The sequence below is a fragment of the Calidris pugnax genome, unplaced genomic scaffold, assembly GCF_001431845.1.
Source record: "Calidris pugnax isolate Ruff unplaced genomic scaffold, ASM143184v1 scaffold150, whole genome shotgun sequence".
In the NCBI taxonomy this organism is placed as follows: Eukaryota; Metazoa; Chordata; class Aves; order Charadriiformes; family Scolopacidae; genus Calidris; species Calidris pugnax.
In genome coordinates this window covers 1,359,307-1,380,564 of record NW_015091300.1, presented here as the reverse complement: position 1 = coordinate 1,380,564, position 21,258 = coordinate 1,359,307, and the positions used below count along the sequence as shown (strand labels likewise).

General features: G+C 43.6%; 1 protein-coding gene across 1 annotated transcript in view; it reads right to left on the bottom strand.

The window, feature by feature from the left end:
• Nucleotides 1-21,258, bottom strand: part of DYM (dymeclin) — a 346,567-nt gene that overhangs the window by 292,216 nt on the left and 33,093 nt on the right. Inside the window, exons 6-8 of the mRNA XM_014960813.1 lie at nt 17,244-17,316; nt 3,541-3,666; nt 1,623-1,765 (exon numbers count right to left, since the gene is read on the bottom strand). Of these exons, the coding sequence (XP_014816299.1) occupies nt 1,623-1,765; nt 3,541-3,666; nt 17,244-17,316 (342 nt within the window). The remainder of the gene's footprint in view (nt 1-1,622; nt 1,766-3,540; nt 3,667-17,243; nt 17,317-21,258) is intronic.

Genomic DNA, 21,258 nt, shown 5'->3' with positions numbered 1-21,258 from the left:
GATTTAATTCATTTCTCTTCTCTGTTAAATAAACTGCAAACCAAACAATTGGTTTTTGAGGTGTTTACGTTACAGGCACAACCCCAAAATTGGCCGTAGTCGACCCTGGAGTGTGTAAACTGGAAACCAGAAGGGAGATGGGTGTCCCTTCTGTGTGTGACCTCATCTCAGGCAGCAGCAGCGATGTGTGTTCACCCAGTGAGACACACAATGCTCTTTTACTGCCTCCATGAGGAGATCCACGCTCACTGTCACGGGCTGGAAAAAAAAAAAAGAGTTTCTGGCACATCATTCTGCGGCCTGAACTTTAATAGCCCTTAGGGATGCTGCCAGGGAATGGATTTCACAAAAGAGCAAAAAATAAAAAGCATCAGTTTTAACAGCAGGTGACTCGCAAAGCGTTAATTTGGTTTATCGGGGAAAAAGAAAGTAACATATACCTATACTGTCAGCAGTGTATTAGATTTTATTTTTAATATATGGAAAAGAAAAACCTTTAGGGAGAATTTTAATATGTGATACACACACCAATAAAACACATCTGGTGTGGGGATGGGAGCAACCACCAAGCAAAACAGCATATAGGACAAAAAAACCTGAGAACCTACTTTCTTAAGGAAAATGGCATCGAGTCTTTCATATTCTTCAGGCATTATCTCTCTATAGCGAACAGTCCGCCCACAAAAGGTCAGAATCCAGTCAGAAAGAATCACAGAATGATATGGGGTCGGAAGGGATCTCTGGAGATCATCTACTCCAACCCCCTGCCAAAGCAGGGCCACCCAGAGCAGGTCCCACAGGAACGTGTCCAGGTGGGGTTGGAATGTCTCCAGAGAAGGAGACTCCACCACCTCCCTGGGCAGCCTCTGCCAGGGCTCTGCCAACCTCACAGGAAAGAAGTTCCTCCTCATGTTGAGGTGGAACTTCCCATGTTCAAGTTTGTGCCCGTTCCCTCTTGTCCTGTCCCTGGGCACCACTGAAAAAAGACTGGCCCCATCCTCCTGACACCCACCCTTGAAGTATTTCTAGGCCTTGATCAGATTCCCCCTCAAGTCTTCCCTTCTCCAGACTCAAAAGACCCAAGTCCTATTGGACCCAAGTACTATTCAGGAAAAAAACATTAGTCAACCTGCTGGGAAATGAATATGCTATAATATGTTATTTAAAAAATCCTATTTAGTCCTATCCCTTTACGCCACAGGATCCTCGAGACCGGAAGGGACCTCTCGAAACCAACAAGTCCAACCTTCTGCTCAAGGAGAGCCAAAGAGCAGACCCACTGGGCAATTTAAGAATAAAACATGCAAATAAAAGTATTTCTTACATTTTAAGAGACTTGAATGGGGGGCTAGTTGTTTGTTTGGAGTTTTGGTAATGTCTCAATAAAAGAAAAACAGGGACTAAGTGCTACTTTTACCATGTGTTGTCCTGCAGAAAGAATCGCTTCAGATCCTAAAACATCTCGAGATGGACTCCATACAGTTACAATCCAGGTCCATGGACAACTTTCCTATACTGGTATCACTTGTTGGAAAGGAAATGAGCTACAGGTGTGTGAGATCAAACAGAAGGCAGTATTTCCTCAGGTTTGACATATAGTTTCTAGAGAAAGCAAGACTTACTTGCCACCCCAGATGCGATGCCGTAAAGCAGTCCCCCTCCATCTGTTTGCTGCTGAAAGACGTGGGTCCCCGGAGGGGGGCTTCTTTCTTGTCTGATGAAATTATACAGTAAAGTTTTCACGAGTCTGCTGGTGTAGGGAACACTGCAAAGAAGAAAAGACAACAGCTTTAGTTGACTCCCAGCTCACAAAAAAATTAGGGTGACCTCAGGCAGGATGCAAAGGTTGGTGTTTGGGGTTAAACACTCACTCTCCCAGTCTCGGGTAGACTGGAAAGGGAAGGAACACCAAGGTCTGGCTTGTATGAAGCTGCCCTGACTTCAGCAGGGCTCTGAAGGAGCACCTTAAACTCCTTTTTGGTTTATTTTTTCAATATTACTTTTAAATCAAGCATTAAATTTGCAGAATCGTCATATTCTTTTACCTCAAGACACAACTGGAAAAATATTTGCGCAGGGAAAGAAATATTCTATTTGATTAGTTTTCACTCCAAGCTTTGGTTCTGTAGATGAGGTAACAAAAGTATTTCTCCACACAACCCCCACCCAACAGAATCATAGAATTGTCCGGGTTGGAAGGGACCTTTCAGATCATTGCGTCCAACCATCAACCTAACTCTGATAAAAACCCATCACTAAACCATGTCATTGAGCACTATGTCAACCCAGCTTTTGAAGACCTCCAAGGATGGTGACTCCACCACTGCCCTGGGCAGCCTCTTCCAAGGCTTCACAACCTTTTCAGTGAAGAACCCTTTCTGTTTAAAAATTTTTCCTAATTTTCAATCTGAACCTCCCCTGGTGCAACTTGAGGCCATTTCCTCTCATCCCATGGCCTGTTCCTTGGGAGAAGAGACCAATCCCCCCTGGCTACACCCTCCTTTCAGGGAGTTGGAGAGAGCAATAAGGTCTCCCCTCAGCCTCCTTTTCTCCAGGCTGAACACCCCCAGCTCCCTCAGCTGCTCCTCACAAGACTTGTGCTCCAGACCCCTCACCAGCTCCATTGACCTTCTTCTGGGTGTTTTTGTTACACTGCAGTCGAGAGAACCCACATACCTCAGAAGTACTAAGGATACAAATAAAAGCAATAGAAATAAATAGCAACCCCTCAAAAGATGGCACATTTGTGCTACCACTTCTTCTGGCAAGTTGGTGGTTGGTTAAATTCTTTATCATGGTGGTTTGCAAGCATTTTAGTCAAGCCACCATCCATCCTCTTGCAACTTGAAATTCCAGGTGGATAGATTTTTGGTAAACATATCTATCATCTGGTTTTCCAAAGTTTCTACTAGATGTAAGAGAAGTCCCTTTCCAACCAGGATAGTTCTATGAATCTATGACCCACAGGTGAATCAAAAAAAACCCATCCTAAAAAGTAAAATGAAAACTGCTTCCAAAATAGTTTTACTGCAGTCTGGGCTGTGAGATTTAAACCTGAAACCTTCCAACAGTCTTTACAAGTGTTTGCTTTTGTGTTCTAGATGGTACAAATAGCCCAAACAAGCCATCAGAAGCATTTGTTTTGCCATTACCGCCACTTTGCGAGACCTGGACAGGTCAAACAAGCCATCAGAAGCATTTGTTTTGCCGTTACCACCACACTGCAAGACCTGGACAGGCTGGAGAGTTGGGCAGAGAGGAACCTGGTGCAACTCAACAGGCATAAGAAGTTCCACCTCAACATGAGGAGGAACTTCTTTCCTGTGAGGGTGGCAGAGCCCTGGCAGAGGCTGCCCAGAGAGGTGGTGGAGTCTCCTTCTCTGGAGACATTCCAACCCCACCTGGACACGTTCCTGTGCAACCTGTTCTGGGTGGCCCTGCTTTGGCAGGGGGTTGGAGGAGATGATCTCCAGAGGTCCCTTCCAACCCCGTATCATCCTGTGATTCTGTGATTAGGTACCAGCCCAGAACACAACGTACCATCGACCGTGCATCAGGTATTTGTGAATGATGCTCTCTCGTAGAATCTCTTTGTGGAATAGCTGGCAGGAGAGGAAGACGATGAGAGTTGTCACGGCTTCCAAGGAAATGCTGTATGTAATATCTCTGCAGGAAAAAAAAAAGAAGGAAAATTTATGGAGATTAATCCATTGGGGTTTTGTTTACAAATTGACTTCCAAGAACACTTGGTAGCTTCACCTGAGGTTATACACAGTTTAGCACAACGAGTTTCAACTGGGAACATGTAAACAAGAAATTCAAAAAACCCAGAATCATTTCATACCAACAATGGGTTGTTTTTCTTAGACAGAAGCATTTGCTTTTTGATATGCCAAAAGACAAGACAATGTAAAAAAAAATAAAAAAATAAAAAAAATTGAGATATTGCCCAGAACATTCCAGCTGCGATGTTCAGACTATGCTTCACTCTAAAAATAATAAATACATCTCAAAAGCGTGGCCTTTGTCCTGTTAAAATGAAATTGTCACAAAACCATCATGCTAAGTCGGGGAAATGTCCGACAGCAAAACACAGCTCTATCCGCCAGGAAAAGTGGATCCTTAAGAAAGGAATATAATATATATAAAATATCATAGTTTAAGTGTAAGAAATGCTCAGGAATGTCAAGATACTATATACAGTTGTTCAGTTTTAAATGGGATTTTTGAGGTAAGAGTGAAGATATTACAGTCAATCCCAAAGAACGCGCTGTAATGATTTAATACCGACACCAGATAGTTTAAGAGATCTCATTAAGGTTAATTAGGGAAGCCATGGATGTTAGAGATAGACACAATTTGAGATATCCTGTGCTTTCTCATCCCACCTCTATGATGTCCTTGTTAGACACCTCATTTTTCAAAGGGGGAGAAAAATGGCATTTGCTACCTTAATTAGTAATAAATCGCAGAGTCCACGAAACCTTTTCAAACATAACGAAACAACTTGGACACCAGCCAGCATCAGTTTTGCTTTCAACCAAAAACTGCCTCTTCCCTCCTCCAAAAATGAGATACTTCATTTGGTCCAAGAGGACCATCCTATAAACCATTAGAAAGACAGTTATTAAGTGTTTTTAATATTTCCCCAACCAATTTATTTCCATACGATGCATCACAATCCAGTATCATCAAGTTACAACAGGCGTCCCGCATCGATTATTGAGGTTTTTTTGAGCTGGGATCTACTGGAAATTTAAAAATCTGTTAATTCTTCTCAAATTCAATGATTTTATAGCATCTCTACTTAAAAATAAAATTTAAGATATCAGCATCACTGTGTTTTTAAGCAGTGGTGCTACGTTTTCCCTTTGTTACAACCTCACCTTCCAAAATTTTTTACTCTTAACAGTTAAAAACGTGTATAAACATAAAACTAAATGCTCTTTCAAATAACAATGGCTCAAAAACTAAATTCCAACCTCCCTTGAAACACAATACATTAACCACAATAAAAAACAAACTGGCTGGAGTAAAACTCTTCCTGAGTCTCAGGATGGGAACTGGTGTGGTCCTGACTGAAATGAATAGGATTTTATTTTGAAGAATAATAAAAAAAAACCTCGAATAAATGAATATTCTCAAGTTTGCTGCTAGAAATACTGTAAATAACCCCTAAAGAATGAGGAGGGTTTAATGGATCTGGGTGTACAAGGTGCTTAAGTTACGCTCTTCTTTTCTTCTTAGAGCCATAGGTGAGGAAGAGACCGACCGTTCGCGTTATCGTTCTTCCTTAAAAATAAAAAAATCACAAAGTAGGGGGTAATTACTCCTCGTTTTGGGGAGTTACCTGACTTTTTGCCCACTACTGAGGAAGTTGGCCAGCATAAACGCCGATAATTAGATGGGGCCAGAGGTTACGTCGTGATCCAGTTCCACAGCCAGGAGAAAAGGGCTCCTGCTCCCCTCTCCGACACCAGGATGCTTTGTCATCCAATTCCCACCTCCATCCCAACCAAAAAAAATAAAATAAAATAAAATAAATAAAATTTAAAAAATAAATAATAAAAAAATTAAAAATCCCAATTATTAGCACTTTAGCCAGCAAAAAAAAAATAAATAAAAAATCAGGAATGTTTTTCCATCAAAATAAAAAAAAAAACAACTTGGAAAAAAATTACTTTTTACTTATAGAAAAAAACACCAACAATAAAAATTTAGAAGCCTGTCGTTATTGAGATGGAAAACCCAAGAATAATGTCTCCAACCCTGGGGTGATGAATGAAAAGGGTGACTTCGTGACACGCCACAACGGCCAAACCAAGCGGGTCACTTTGTTGAGAGGAACCAAATTTCAGAGTCTTTTTCTCTTTTTTTATTTTTTTTCCCCTCTCTGCCTCAATCATTCATTCATTTCTTTTTCTGACAAACCCTACGAGGAGACATTACCCAATTCTATTCTATTTTTATGAGCTTCGGTGTAAAGAAATAAACAAAGAGGTTACTGTGATGTATTGAGTAATTTATTTATTTTTTTTTCCCCTAAATCTGCTTTCAATACCCTTATGTAACTCCGAAAAGAAAATAAAACAACAGAAATAGTGACTTATTCCAATTTTCTTGCTATTCCCAACCCAGTTAGAGCACATTTAATTGCTGAAACGTTCTGCTCAACCTGTAGAATCTGGTCAAATTAAATCTGCTGTGACATAAACCCCACCAGAGCCCCGATATCTGGGGTAACCCTTAATTTATCAGCAGGAGGATAAAGCTCCTGGAGCAAAATTCTTTTCACCGCGCCAAGGGTCAAACGTACAATTTTCTGAAACTCAAGCATTTCTAAAGGGTCACAACAACTACCAGGAACCTCTTTTAACTTCAAAGAAAATAGTGTTTATTTATATTAAGAGGGTATAGAATAGGGGGGTGGTGGTTTTTTTTATTTTTTTTTAATTTTTTTTTTTCTTTTATTCAAAGCTATGGGTCATATAGAATGACTTTCCGTGGAATTTCTGCTGATCTCCAACTTCCTCTGAAAACTGTCTGCTCGCAGATAAGGAGGAGGAAAGTCGAAATAATGAACTCATGTATCAATTCCACGTCAAAACTCTTTAGCTATTTATTGCAGGAAAACCAGAACTGCGCCATGTTTTGAGTTTCTGGGGGTTTGGTTTTTCTTTTTCTTCTCAAGTGTGTTTTGCAAAACAAATAAAAAACTACATAAAACTCAGATAAAGCCATGTCCCAAATAAATGGGCTTCATAAAGCAACGTATGAAGCATACACAGAGTTCTGGGGTGGTTTTTTTTTCTCTTTTGGAGATTTTAATAGTTATTCTCACTTAATTCTTTCCTTTTTTTCCCTCTCTCTCCTTCCAACTGGAGGATATAATCCCATACCAGGGAGACAACCTGATAGATACCATTTTTTCCTCCCTTTAAGACTCATTTCTCTGCTCCATCTGGGTTCGTTCTTTATCACAAATACCCATCCTCCTCGATACCACATTTCCTACAGAGTGAAACAAAGCAAGCGCCCGTTTCTTTAACCAGATGAAACTGGTTCAGGTTCTTGCTTGAAGGTTAAAACCAACTTTTTGGCAACAAAACCTTAAATAGACACATTTAGTCCCTAAAGCAAAAGATAGATCATACGTAGCTGGGATTATCTTGACTTTGAATTCTTCAGAAAATCATAGAACGGTTTGGGTTGGAAGAGACCTTAAAGACCATCCAGTTCCACCCCAGGACACCTCCCACTAGACCAGGTTGCTCCAAGCCCCATCCAACCTGGCCATGAACCCCTCCAGGGATGGGGCAGCCACAGCTTCTCTGGCCAACCTGGGCCAGGCTCTCCCCACCCTCACACCAAAGAATTTCTTCCAATTATTTCATCTAAATCCCCCCTCTCTCAGTTTGAATCCATTACCCCTCGTCTCTCCTGTAGGCCCCTTCAAGTACTGGAAGGCTACCATAAGGTCTCCCCGGAGCCTTCTCTTCTCCAGGCTGAACACCACCAGCTCTCTCAGCCTGTCTTCATAGAAGAGGTGCTCCAGCCCTCCGATCATCTTCACGGCCTTCCCATGGATCCACTTCAACAGGTCCATGTCCTTTCTATGTGGAGGACTCCAAAGCTGGACACAGTACTCCAGGTGGGTTCTCACAAGAGCAGAGTAGAGTGGTAGAATCACCTCCCATGACCTGCTTGCCACACTTCTTTTGATGCAGCCCAACATGCGGTCGGCTTTCTGGGCTGCCAGTGCGCACTGCTGGCTCATGTTGAGCTTCTCATCCAACACCCCCAAGTCCTTCTCCTCCGGGCTGCTCTCCAGCCATTCTCCACCCAACCTGTTTTTATACCTGGGATTGCCAATACCCAAGTGCAGGATCCTGCACTTGGCTTGGTTGAACCTCATGAGGTTTGCATGAGCCCACCTCTCAAGCCTGTCCAGGTCCCTCTGGATGGCATCCCTTCCCTCCAGTGTGTCGACCATGCCACACAGCTTGGTGTTGAGGGCAAACTTGCTGAGGGTGCACTCTAACCTACTGTCCATGTCTCCAACAAAGATGCTGAACAGCACTGGTCCCAGTACCAACCCCTGAGGAACACAACTCATGATGACTTGAGCTCCAAACAATAACTCGAGCTCCAAAATGCAAGATTCCTGGATGCTGGAAGAGCATAAACGTGTGTATGTATTTAACACACATTTTGGTATCTACATTTCAGGCGATACATCAATGGATTCCTTCCAAAAGCAACGATATCAGATCATTTCTACTTTAACGAATGCTTTTGAATTAAACAACCACGTGCTATTTGTGTTTTAGTGATCTTTAGACAACAACTCGCAAAAATAAAATGACAAAAATTCAAAGTCAGCTACACTTTCCATCTTAATCCCTTTTTTCCAGGCAGATAGAAGCCCAGGATCTGCGTTCTTTGAGATACCTATTGCTCTGGAAGCTCTGCTTTAAAGCAGGGCTGTATTTAGCCTTAAAAATAATAATATTTAAAGCAGGGCTGTATTTAGCCTTAAAAAACAATAATCATAGAATGGTTTGTGTTGGAAGGGACCTTTAAAGATCATCTACTTCCAACACCCCTGCCACGGGGGGTTGTACCCTCCATGTACAACTTTAGAAGAAACTGGTAGAGCAACTAATTATTCCAGGGTACAAACTGGGAAGTATAACATTTCTCTTCTGGTCTTCCATCAAGAACATGCATTTTCATTGATCTATTTTCTCTATTAATTGTGGTGGCAGATCTGTAAAGTCCATCAGAGTTATCAAGCTTCAGCTTTTTGGGGCTGGAGAACCCCATCAGACCACCTATCTCCATGTCACACACTCACAAGGTTTTGTCTGCTTGATGTGGGGCAAGACCTTGCTCTTTTACAGACAGTTATTTCAATGCTGATATTGCAATCCCAAAGTTCCAAATGTCTGAAAAGAGGTCTATGGTCAGAAGGGTAATTTTTTAAAAAAATTAAACTTTTTTTTGTGGTAGAAATGGGAAAAGAGCACACACATCAGCCACTTAAGGCAACCTCCTATGCAACAACTCTTCCAACTGGAGTAACTTGACCACTGGCCATCACTCGGACACACAGACAAGTGCTCACTCTAACTGGTACCACCAAAGCAAAGACCATGACACACCAGTATGTTTTGAAGTGGATTTCTTCTGAGCTACAAAGAAAATGCTGGAGTATAAAGCAGACCAAAAGCTGAAGATCATCAGAACAAGGTCATCTGGTGATCGCAGCCTGTAGGGAAAATAAAAACCCAAAAATACTCTCTCTCTGCTCCTGCAGACTCAAGTTTAGAATTGTAGAATCAGAGAATGGTTCAGGTTGGAAGGGACCTTAAACATCAGGAGTTTGATGCTACCACCAGCTCCTGTATCTCAATTATTAAGGGAACTATATTAGCATAATTACAATTTCCAAATGATGCAATCAAGCCCACGGAAGAACAACCATGGACCTGTTAAAACCTCAGCTCCCCAGTGCCCTGGCATCTGCTTTTTCCATTCCAGCCCACGTGGTTGACCTTCTATCGGTGTCATCTACCCAGAACTTCAACCATCTACCTACGTGTCACCATCCTGCTGCTGCTGGCTCCTCTCCAACACCAAGCACCGCTCTCTGTGCCCACCCCATCCTTCAGCTTTGTTCCCTGCCTGCAAGTAGAGGGGTCTGTGAAAGAGGAACCACGTATAGAGGCAACGTATAGGAAAAAAAACATCTCAGCTGGGAACTCCAATTACCACTCTGAGGGCACAAGCTGTTGGAAATGCTTTAATTAGTCAATGAATCGCAGCTATTTCTATAGCTCAGCAAAAAGAGGCTGAGAGCTCATAAATGATTTCACACCTACAGAGAAAACAGGCTGAGAAGTCCAGGAACAAACCTCTGGGTTTCAACTTCCACCACCAGACCAAACCCCCCCTCCCAAAGTTTAAATATTTGCCTGAACTTTCACCCAGCCGGAGCTGTCTACTCCGAGTCTTAAAAGGTTAAAAGGGAACTCGTTTTCTAATTTCGGAGAGTTGCCAAAAGGGCTGATTCATACAAAAAAACCTCTCAAATCATACAGGAACCAGGTTTCATTTCCCTGCTTCCTGAGGGCCCACCAGAAAGGTGAAAGAGGAGTCACCGCGGAGAATAGGAGCAGTTTGGAAAACTGGAAAGCGAGGAGAATATCTGGTTATCGGGCTCAGGATACAACAACTCCAAGGGAACATAATCTTTCCTCTTGGAATCGCTCCTAATTTTACACCCACTGATGGCACACACGCAGCTGACTCCAAACCTTTGGGAGATGTCCCAGAGGAGCACTTGAGAAACACCAAAAGGAAGCAGAGAACATCTCTGATGTTTCCTCCTGCATCTCCCCCCAAACTGGGGGGAGACTGCATGAGAGGGAGAAAACAACCAAAGATGGATTGTCCAGTTCTGGGCCCCACCAGTTCAAGAAGGACTGGAGAGAGTCCAGTGGAGGCTACAAAGATGATGAAGGGGCTGGAGCATCTCTCTGATAAGGAAAGGCTGAGAGACCTGGGGCTGTTTAGGCCTGGAGAAGAGACGACTGAGGGGGGACCTCATCAGTGCTGAGCAATATCTAAAGGGTGGGGGGCAAGAGGATGGGGCCAGACTCTTCTTAGTGGTGCCCAGGGACAGGACAAGAGGGAATGGGCACAAACTTGACCATAAGAAGTTCCACCTCAACATGAGGAGGAACTTCTTTCCTGTGAGGTTGGCAGAGCCCTGGAAGATGCTGCCCAGAGAGGTGGTGGAGTCTCCTTCTCTAGAGACATTCAAACACCCCCTGGATGGGTTCCTGTGCAACCTGCTCTGAGTGGCCCTGCTTTGGCAGGGAGTTGGCGTAGATGTTCTCCAGAGGTCACTTCCAACCCCCACCAGTCTGTGATCCTGTGTCGGCAGTATTTAAAGGATAAAACAAAAGTTGGATTCAAGACCTTGTATTCCCAGAACTATTCCTAAACCATCTGAGACTATGTGGCTGTAAACAACTTCATCTGTGATCCTGTGTCGGCAGTATTTAAAGGATAAAACAAAAGTTGGATTCAAGACCTTGTATTCCCAGAACTATTCCTAAACCATCTGAGACTATGTGGCTGTAAACAACTTCACTTCATTGGCATTCAGTTCCTCCCTCTACGGACTAAAAATATGACAAATAATCTAAGACTTAAGTGTTGAACAGAGCACCCATATTCTTCTGTATTTACCTTGCACATCAGCAAGACTTTCTAAGTCACATCCATGAAATCTAAGCAAAAGACTTCAAAGAACAGACCAGGCTGGATGGGACTTTGAGCAACCTGGTCTAGTGGGAGTTGTCCCTGCCCACGGCATGGAGGTTGGAACTAGATGGTTCTGTAAGATCCCTTCCAACCCAAACCACTCCATGATTCTGAATCTATGAAAAGGTAGCCACACAGAAGATGATGATCCAAGTGCTCAAAAAGCTACCGCAGACCATTGCAGAGTTCTGGGCAGAGCCAGACACAGGAATCATGTCCTGTGTTCCAGCCATGAAGTTGTCATGAAAGACGGACCTGCTCCACAGTCTCTCTGTACCAGCTCTTCTCTGAGGGAGCTGAGGGTGTTCACCCTGGAGAAAAGGAGGCTGAGGGGAAGAACTTCTCACTCTCTACAACTCCCTGAAAGGAGGGTGTAACCGGAGGTGTCGGACTCTTCTTCCAAGAAACAAGCAATAGGACAAGAGGAAACGGCCTCAAGTTGCACCAGGGGAGGTTTAGGATGGATATTGGAAAAAATTTCTTCACAGAAAGGGTTGTCAAGCCTTGGAAGAGGCTGCCCAGGGAAGTGGTGGAGCCACCATCCCTGGAGGTATTTAAAAGCCGGGCAGACGTGGTGCTGAGGGACATGGGTTAGTGGTGGATTTTGTCAGTGTTGGGTTGATGGTTGGACTTGATCTGAAAGGCCCCTTCCAACCTGGACAGTTCTTTGACTCTAAATATGAGTTTGAAAGCAGAGCCATCATGACGTTGTGGTAGCAATAATCTCTCAGGATCTTACAGCTGTCTCAGCAATGGAGAAAAAAGGTTTATGTCTGTCAAACTGGTTGCTGTCACTGATTTGAAAGTCTGCAAACCTTCAAATTACCAAAAAGAGACACTTAAGAGGCCACAAATCTGCCATCAGAAAAAAAAAAAAGGATTAAGAGCAATGAAGAAAATCTTCCAAATAAATAAATTATTTTCATTTATTGCACCACCACAGAATCACATGGGGCAGGAAGGGACCTTTGGAGATCATCTAGTCCAACGCCCTGCTAAAGCAGGTCCACCTAGAGAAGGTTGCACAGGAACATGTCCAGGTGGGTTGGAATGTCTTCAGAGAAGGAGACTCCACCACCTCCATAGGCAGCCTGTTCCAGGGCTCTGCCAATGAAATGCAGCAGCCAATAAAACCCCCCTTTCTGTTCAACACATCCCTCCTACACAGAGCACAGTAGTCTCAAACTTTGAGGTTCTTCAAGAAGTGAAGCAACACAAGCCTCCTTCAATTTGAATATCTTTGCTGCCTTCAGCCTAAGTTTCAACAGATGGAAGTTCCCCTTTGATGATTAAACCACGTTGCCAAAAAACGCTCAAGTCAAATAACTCTTCAAATACTGGAGGTATCACAATCTTAAGTTCCTTGAATAGTCCTTTTTTTTAAAAAAAATAAATAAATAAAAAGCACTATTCCGACCTATTGTTCTGAAAGTAATGAAGCTCCCAGGAAACGCAACGAGCATCCTTAAATGAGTCAAGACACTGTCAACATTTAACTTTGGAAGTAACAATCGTTTTAGGTTACAAATCTTAGCAACTTAAGAGTGGAAGGCAACAGAAATATCAACTAACTTCTACCGGCACCACGGGGCGCTACTTACCAGTGATGTAACTGGATCACAGGATTTCATTTTTCCTCCCTATGCATTTAGAGTTTTGAAACGAAGTGAAAATGTCCTGATAACAACCAGATGTTGGGTTTTGTACCCCGGCTCTTAACGAGCTGCTGAAAGGAGCCTTCATAAATTTAAAGCTCTGGGAGCTCTATCTCGCGACGCAACGTTAGCGATAAGTTTCTACATAAAAGTCCTACAATTAAAGGCTGAAATGGCACCTTTTTGCTGACTCTGCAGTTTAAATCATTAACATAGACTCCTGAGTGCTAACATTAACAAAACCCCAAGAAAAAGCAGAGTGTCCATAACACACCCAAGGGAGCCGTAAATCAAACATCAATTTACCCTAAAACATGAGTGTTATAAGAGGCTGCACAAGCCTCGTTCTTGAAAAGCAATAACCTTGTAGTTTCTATAAAATGTCTCGAAATTAAACACAAAACCTTTTTCCTTGGCATTTTGCACAATGTTTTTCAAAAGGGTAATTCAAGAGCTTTTTAATAACTCTCAGATACAGGGCCACGATGCTGCAGAGTCCCATGGTACCTACTAGAACCTGTTTTAACTACACTGGGTCTAACTGCCTTCAAACACGTTTACCTTTCCCAATAAAAACTAAATTTGAGAAACAGTTTCTTTAATTCATTGTAGACAATTCTAAGATACTCTGAGACAACTCTAAGATACTTTGCTGAACATCTCAGCAGCCTTTCCCAAGAAAAAACAACACATTTGGGTTCTTCATCTATATTTCAGAGTAACAGATACTGAGAGAATCCCAGACAGGCAGGGGTTGGAAGGAACTTCTGGAGATCATCTAATCCAACCCCCTGCCAAAGCAGGGCCACCCAGAGCAGGTCCCACAGGAACGTGTCCAGGTGGGGTTGGAATGTCTCCAGAGAAGGAGACTCCACCACCTCTCTGGGCAGCCTCTGCCAGGGCTCTGCCACCTTCAAAGTGAAGAAGTTCCTCCTCATGTTTAGGTGGAATTTCCCTTGTTCCAGTTTGTGCCTGTTGCCCCTTGTCCTGTCACCGGGCACCACTGTGAAGAGTCTGGCCCCATCTTCTTGCCACCCACCCTTTAGATAGTGCTCAGCATTGATGAGGTCCCCTTTCAGCCTTCTCTTCTCCAGGCTGAACATCCCCAGGTCTCCCAGCCTTTCTTCAGCAGAGAGATGCTCCAGGCCCTTCATCATCTTTGTAGCCCTCTGCTGTCCCCTCTCCAGCAGTTCCCTCTCCTTCTGGAACTGGGGAGCCCAGCACTGGACCCACTGCTTCAGCTGTGGCTTCACCAATGAGGAGGAGGATGACCTCCCTCCACCTGCTGGCCACACTCTTCCTGATGCACCCCAGGAGACCATTGGCCTTCTTGGCCACAAGGGCACATTGCGGGCTCACGGGCAACTTGCTGTCCACTGGGACTCCAAGGTCTCTCTCTGCAGAGCTGCTTTCCAGCAGGTCCCCCCCCAACCTGTACTGGTGGAGGGGGTTAACCAAGAGGTGAGTTACAGATTTTCCATTTGTTTTCTTCCCCATATCACGCATCTTCAAGGCCAGGTTGGAGGAGTCTTGGAGCAACCTGGTCTGGTGGAAGGTGTCCCTGCCCAGGGCAGGGTGTTGGAACTGGATGATCTTTAAGGTCCCTTCCAACCTGAACCATTCTATGATTCCTTATTAATTTTGAGCTCGATCACCCATCCGCATCTTCCAAATATGTCCATAGCTTACTCCGCAGTCAGACACGAGCTCATTCTGCCAAGGCTTCTAGTGGAGGAAGTTCAGAGATGAACAAGCTCTGCCCATATTCAAGAAAGACTAGAGCCTTCATGAACTCAGTGCTTTTGGTCACTCTGGAACATGGCTTAGGATTACACACTTGCCTGCAAAATCCCATGTACACAGATCCTAAGCTCTCCTCCCAACAGGACCTGTCCTCTTACATCTTCAAACGTGATGCTCAACAGTGAAGAATAAAAGGAATCTACATTAGAAATACCAATTTCTCACAACCCCACAACAGCATCTACACAGCATCATCCAGCAACGCTGGAAGCTCTTCAGTAACACGTTTGCAAAACAAAAATAGATCTGAAAACTCAGATATAGAGGGGGAAAAAGAAATTAGAGTACCTCTGAAGCATACTGCTGTAACCAAAGAGCATCTGACATGAAGTTCAGGACAATCTCAAAAGCAAATAGCATGGGACTTTTGCACAGGTACCTCTGCTCCTCCATTTTGGACATGGAGATGGTCTTCCATGCTTGAAAAATGAGTATTTCAGTGAAGGAGAGAAAAAAAAGTTTGAACTGGGGTCTAGAGAAGCGATGTATTTTGACGGCAGCTGCCAGCTGTATCCACCCCTTCATGAAACTGTGTCTACAGAACCCAAGGGACACACTAATTGTGACAATCCTCTGTCAAGGCTATTGAATGCTCCTAGCAAAAACATTGCTCTTCTCAATGACACGTCAAAAACAGACTCAGCGTGGAGATTTTACAGAATCACAGAATCTTAGTGGTTGGAAGGGACCTCTGAAAGTAAGAAATAAACTCACTACTAAAATAATCCTGATCATTCCCCTGAAAAAAAAAAAAAGTTAAGATTACATGAAACAAAAATATCTCCACCTTATAACATTCTTACGAAGAACAGAGTTGCTTTGTGTATTACCAAAAGCCAGTTTTTCCTTATTTCCTTCCCCCTACCCTACTCCCCCTTGAAGATATGGGGATAAAATCGTTAGTTAAGGCGTTATCGCATCGTTAAATTTATTACACTGCTAAACAAGGCAATAATATAGACTTTTGTAAGAGTTAATAACTTACTAACAATTCAGTAGCTGCTACTGCAGGGAAAATTTAGCTAAGAAAACTTATTTGACATAAAAAAACCTCACTCTTATGAAAAGCGAGTATATTTTCAATACAGCTGAACATTAAAGATTATAGACAGGCTTAACAATGACTTCTTTTTTTAATAAGCCATTATTATCATAATATTAGATAATATTAAGTGCTTTCAGTAGCAGCTTCCATTCCCAACGACCACATTCCCTCAGAAATAGAGATTCCAAAAAGGTTCAGTTGTTGAAAAGGGTTAAGAACATCGATGCCCAGAAACTTCTGCCAGAAAGACAGAATAAATGATACTGGAGTCCACACACACACACACACACATTGGGACTTTCAAGAAAGAAAAATAAAACCCCTGCAGGATTTATGAACTTGCCCACGTAGCGCAGTCCTTTCACCCCTTTGGACTTCCTCTCATCTGCTCCAAACAAAAAGCCTATCAGCTCCAGGAAGTCCTGACAAGCTTTGCCGAACGAGGCCCTAAATCATCTCACTAATTCCTGACACCCAAATCCTCCTCTAATGTTGACAGAGTTGCGTTTAACGAGCGCAATGTTTCAAAAAACTACTACATCTTTGTCAGCTTTCCAACCAAAAGGACCATCCCAAGTGCCAAAACGAAGTCCAAAAATTAGCTATTGCACTATAACAAATAATCTGAAACTCAACGCTGCGATGCTTTAATCGGGGCACCACATTTTAGGCACAGACTACAGTGCAATTTAGCACAAAAACTACTGCTAATACTATATCTTTAAAGTTTATCTTGGGGAAAAAGAGGTTTAAACTTCTCAGGACAGGTGTGGATAAACATTTTTATTTCTGAAGAACAAACTACGTTCTCCTTCATGTAATACTGAAGGATATTTCATGACATATATCCCAAGAGGACGTGGAAGAAATCTCTCTTAAATACAGCAGACGCATGAAAAAAGCATCAACAAACCTGGAGATCTACAGAAACGTTCCATTTCTCTTCTCTCTTCTTCAATTTGCTGGTATTTCAAAAATTAATATTAAATAATGACTTATTTAATTCATGTGCAGTTCAATACCCAACACATCTGCAGAAAAGGAACTTTTGTTTGCGGCCTGTACGTTTCCCCACAAGCATTTCTAGCCACAAATTAGCAATAACTGTCTGTGTGTGACTAGAGGAACCCAAAACAAATGTCAAAACTCCTACAAAATAAATCAGGGTAACTTCTTTTGATGGTTTGAACTGGGTGAGAGATGCTGATCACGTATTTCTTCCAACAGGACATTCAGGGCTGGGACCAGCAGCAGGTTGTCATTATCACTAACGAACCATCTCGTGGAATATTCAAAATACAAGCATTAAAATCTTATAATCCCATTACTCTACGTTTTATATTCTCTCCAATTCTCAGTTTATACAAGGAAGGAAAATAAAACCTTAAGAAAAAAAGCCAACTTACAAGAGGGGAATTTCAACGATGAGCTGGATGAGGCAACACAGCAGCTCTTCTATGAGATCTTCACATTCTGTCCCTGAAAAGAAGCAGATCAAAGGGTTTCTGGATTTTCAAATAGCAAAAGAGGGCAAAGATGTAAACACATAGATCCAGGTGATCCGTATTTTAATTAAGGAACAACCACTTGAAGAGAAATTCTACCTGTTTAAGGAGAGAGTGCTCTTATGCTAAACAGAAGGCACCTAGGATTATCCCCTGTGAAAATGGTGATGCTATATTTTAAATATAAAATAAGTAACTAATAACAATTGGATAAATTAAATGAGATGCTGGTATTGTAGGAATATGCTAATATTAAGCACATCAAACCTTACTTTAATACATAAGTTCATATTAAATGGCTTTATTACTAACAGTTGAACTCATCACTAGCAACTTCTCACTGGTCCAGAGAGCTCAAGTCCTATCTCAAAATTCCTAGCACTTTGCATTTTCCAACCCTTTTTTTTTTAAACCCAAGAAAAGAATAAGCAAAGACAGACAGAAAACACAGTTTCATTTGTCTTACATACGGTAAACACCTGCACCTGGGGAGGAATAACAGATTGGGGGCTGACCTGCTGGAGAGCAGCTCTGAGGAGAAAGACCTGGGAGTCCTGGTGGACAACAGGGTGACCATGAGGCAGCAATGGGCCCTGGTGGCCAAGAAGGCCAATGGCATCCTGGGAGGCATCAGGAAGAGTGGGACCAGCAGGTGGAGGGAGGTCATCCTGCCCCTCTGCTCTGCCCTGGGGAGGCCCCAGCTGGAGCACTGGGTCCAGTTGTGGGCTCCCCAGATCCAGAAGGACAGGGAACTGCTGGAGAGGGGACAGCAGAGGGCTATAAGGATGACCAAGGGACTGGAGCATCTCTCTGCTGAAGAAAGGCTGAGGGACTCGGGGCTTTTGAGTCTGAAGAAGAAAAAAATGAGGGGGGATCTGATCACCACCCATAAATACTTCAAGGGCGGGTGTCAGGAATATGATACTAACTAGTCTTTTTTCAGTGGTGCCCAGGCCCAGGACAAGAGGGAACAGGCACAAACTTGAACATGGGAAGTTCCATCTCAACATGAGGAGGAACTTCTTTCCTGTGAGGGTGGCAGAGCCCTGGCAGAGGCTGCCCAGAGAGGTGGTGGAGTCTCCTTCTCTGGAGACATTCCAACCCCACCTGGACATATTCCTGTGGGACCTGCTCTGGGTGGCCCTGCTTTGGCTGGGGGTTGGACTAGATGATCTCCAGAGGTCCCTTCCAACCCCATAGCATTCTGTGATCTTGTAACAGCACTCTAAATTGCTATCTGTAAAATTAATGCAGCCTGCCATAAATATTAGCGCTGCGCTTAAGCAATTAATTCCACACATTATTTTTTCTAGAATACACATTTATTTATTGAAGAGGTCTTACTCATCTCAATGACAAGTAAAGATTCACGAATTTCCAAAGTGCATTTTGAGCTAGCAGAAATTATTCTCTCCTCACACACAATGTGACAAAATGCACAGAAGGATTCAAAATTATTTTTAAAAAATGCAACTATTAAAACCAATAGTATTTTACATTAGCACAGCAATTTTTAAAAGCAACTCTAACAAAAGACTTGCAAGATTTTCTGAGGAAAAAGCTTATTGAACCATTCAAAGTTGTCATACAGTCCCAAAAAAATAGAAGATAAATCTCTTGGCGTAGTAGGATTTTTTCTGCCTTCAAAATCAAATTATAAAGAGAAACCTCCAGCACAAAGTAGTGCAGGCTTTTATAGTGCTGAATGGTTTTTCCCCTCTTCATCACAGCACAATGATTACCCAAAATGCTTGTTTATTTGGCATTTTCAAATAAATAGGTCCTGCAATAAACACAGCTTTACAGGCAGGTTGTGACCCTGTTACTCTGTTTAACCCAAGCCCATTCTTCAATCCAGAACTCAATTTTAAGAAGCACCCCAGAGGGAATAGTCACAATAAAGCCAAATTATTTCTTTCCACAATCACTTCTATTAAAAACACATTAAAAATTGTCACCTAGTGAACTGCACATTCTAAAAGGAAATCAGGGTGCTTTTTTTTTTTATCACGGAAACGTGGTTTCCTTTATATAGAATCCCCCACGAGTAACACAATGTGGCTCCTGTTAGGAAAAAACCAAGAATTGCTGAGAGTATTTAACCTCAGAAACCCCTGTCAATAAGAAAACCCAGATAACACATTCTAGAGTAATTTAAAAATGCTTTTAGAGCAAGACTGCTATCAGTTCTCCAGTTTTTCCTCTTTATAGTTGAGGGGAGAAGAGAAGAACCATCAGAGAATCACACAGCATCGTCACGGTTGGAATGGACCTCTGAGATCACTGAGGCCAACCACACACACACTCAAAAGATCCCCACAATCTCGGGCACTAGGGCATGCTCTGAAGTGCCACCTCCACACGTTTCTTAAATACCTCCAGGGATGGGGACTCCACCACCTCCCTGGGCAGGCTCTTCCAGTGCCTGACCACCCTCTCAGCAAAGTCATTCTTCCCAATATCTAATCGAAACCTCCCCTGCCCCAACTTCAGACCATCTCCTCTGCTCCTGTCCTTATTCCCTTGGGAGAAGAAGCCAACCCCCACCTCTCTACACCCTCCTTCCAGGGAGCTGTAGAGGGCAATGAGGTCTTCCCTCAACCTCCTCTTCAACAATCTCGGGCACTAGAACGTGCCCTGAAGTTTCCAGGGATGGGGACTCCACCACCTCCCTGGGCAGGCTCTTCCAGTGCCTGACCACCCTCTCAGCAAAGTCATTCTTCCCAATATCTAATCGAAACCTCCCCTGCCCCAACTTCAGACCATCTCCTCTGCTCCTGTCCTTATTCCCTTGGGAGAAGAAGCCAACCCCCACCTCTCTACACCCTCCTTCCAGGGAGCTGTAGAGGGCAATGAGGTCTTCCCTCAACCTCCTCTTCTCCAGGCTAACCATGCCCAGTTCCCTCAGCCTCTCCTCATAGGACTTGTTCTCCAGACCCCTCACCAGCTTGGTGGCTCTCCTCTGGACATGATCCAGCACTTCAATGTCCTTCTTGTAGTGAGGAGCCCAGAACTGGACACAGTACTCAAGGTGAGGCCTCACCAGTGCCCAGTACAGAGGCACCATCACCTCCCTGCTCCTGATACAGGCCAGGATGCTGGTGGCCTTCTTGGCCACCTGGGCACACTGCTGGCTCACGTTCAGCCGGCTGTCTACCAACACCCCCAGGACCTTTTCTGCTGGGCAGCTTTCCAGCCACTCTGCCCCGAGCTTGTAGCATTGCCTGGTATTGTTGTATCCAAAATGCAGGACGTGGCACTTGGCCTTGTTGAACCTCATCCCATTGGCCTTGGCCCATCGATCCAACCTGTTCAGATCCCTCTGTAGAGCCTTCCAACCCTTAAGCAGATCAATGCTCCCACCTAGTTTGGTGTTGTCTGTGACCTTACTGAGGGTAAGATCATCGATAAAGATATTAAGCAAGACGGGCCCCAAAACTGAGCCCTGAGGGACACCACTAGTGACCGGCAGTCAAGAAGATTTCACCCCATTAATCACAACTCTCTGGGCACAGCCATCCAGCCAGATTTTTACCCAGTGAAGAGACAAGGATGAAAAGAAGACCACAGAATCACATGGGGTTGGTAAGGACCTCTGGAGATCTTCTAGTCCAACCCCCTGCCAGAGCAGGGCCACCCAGAGCAGGTCCCACACCCCTCAGCCTCCTCTTCTCCAAACTAAACATGCCCAGTTCCCTCAAGCCTCTCCTCCTATGACTTGTTCTCCAGACCCCTCACCAGCTTGGTGGCTCTCCTCTGGACTTCAATGTCCTTCTCGTAGTGAGGAGCCCAGAACTGGACCAGTACTCAAGGTGAAGCCTCACCAGTGCCCAGTCCAGAGGCACCATCACCTCCCTGCTCCTGCTGGCCACGCTATTCCTGATACAGGCCAGGATGCTGGTGGCCTTCTTGGCCA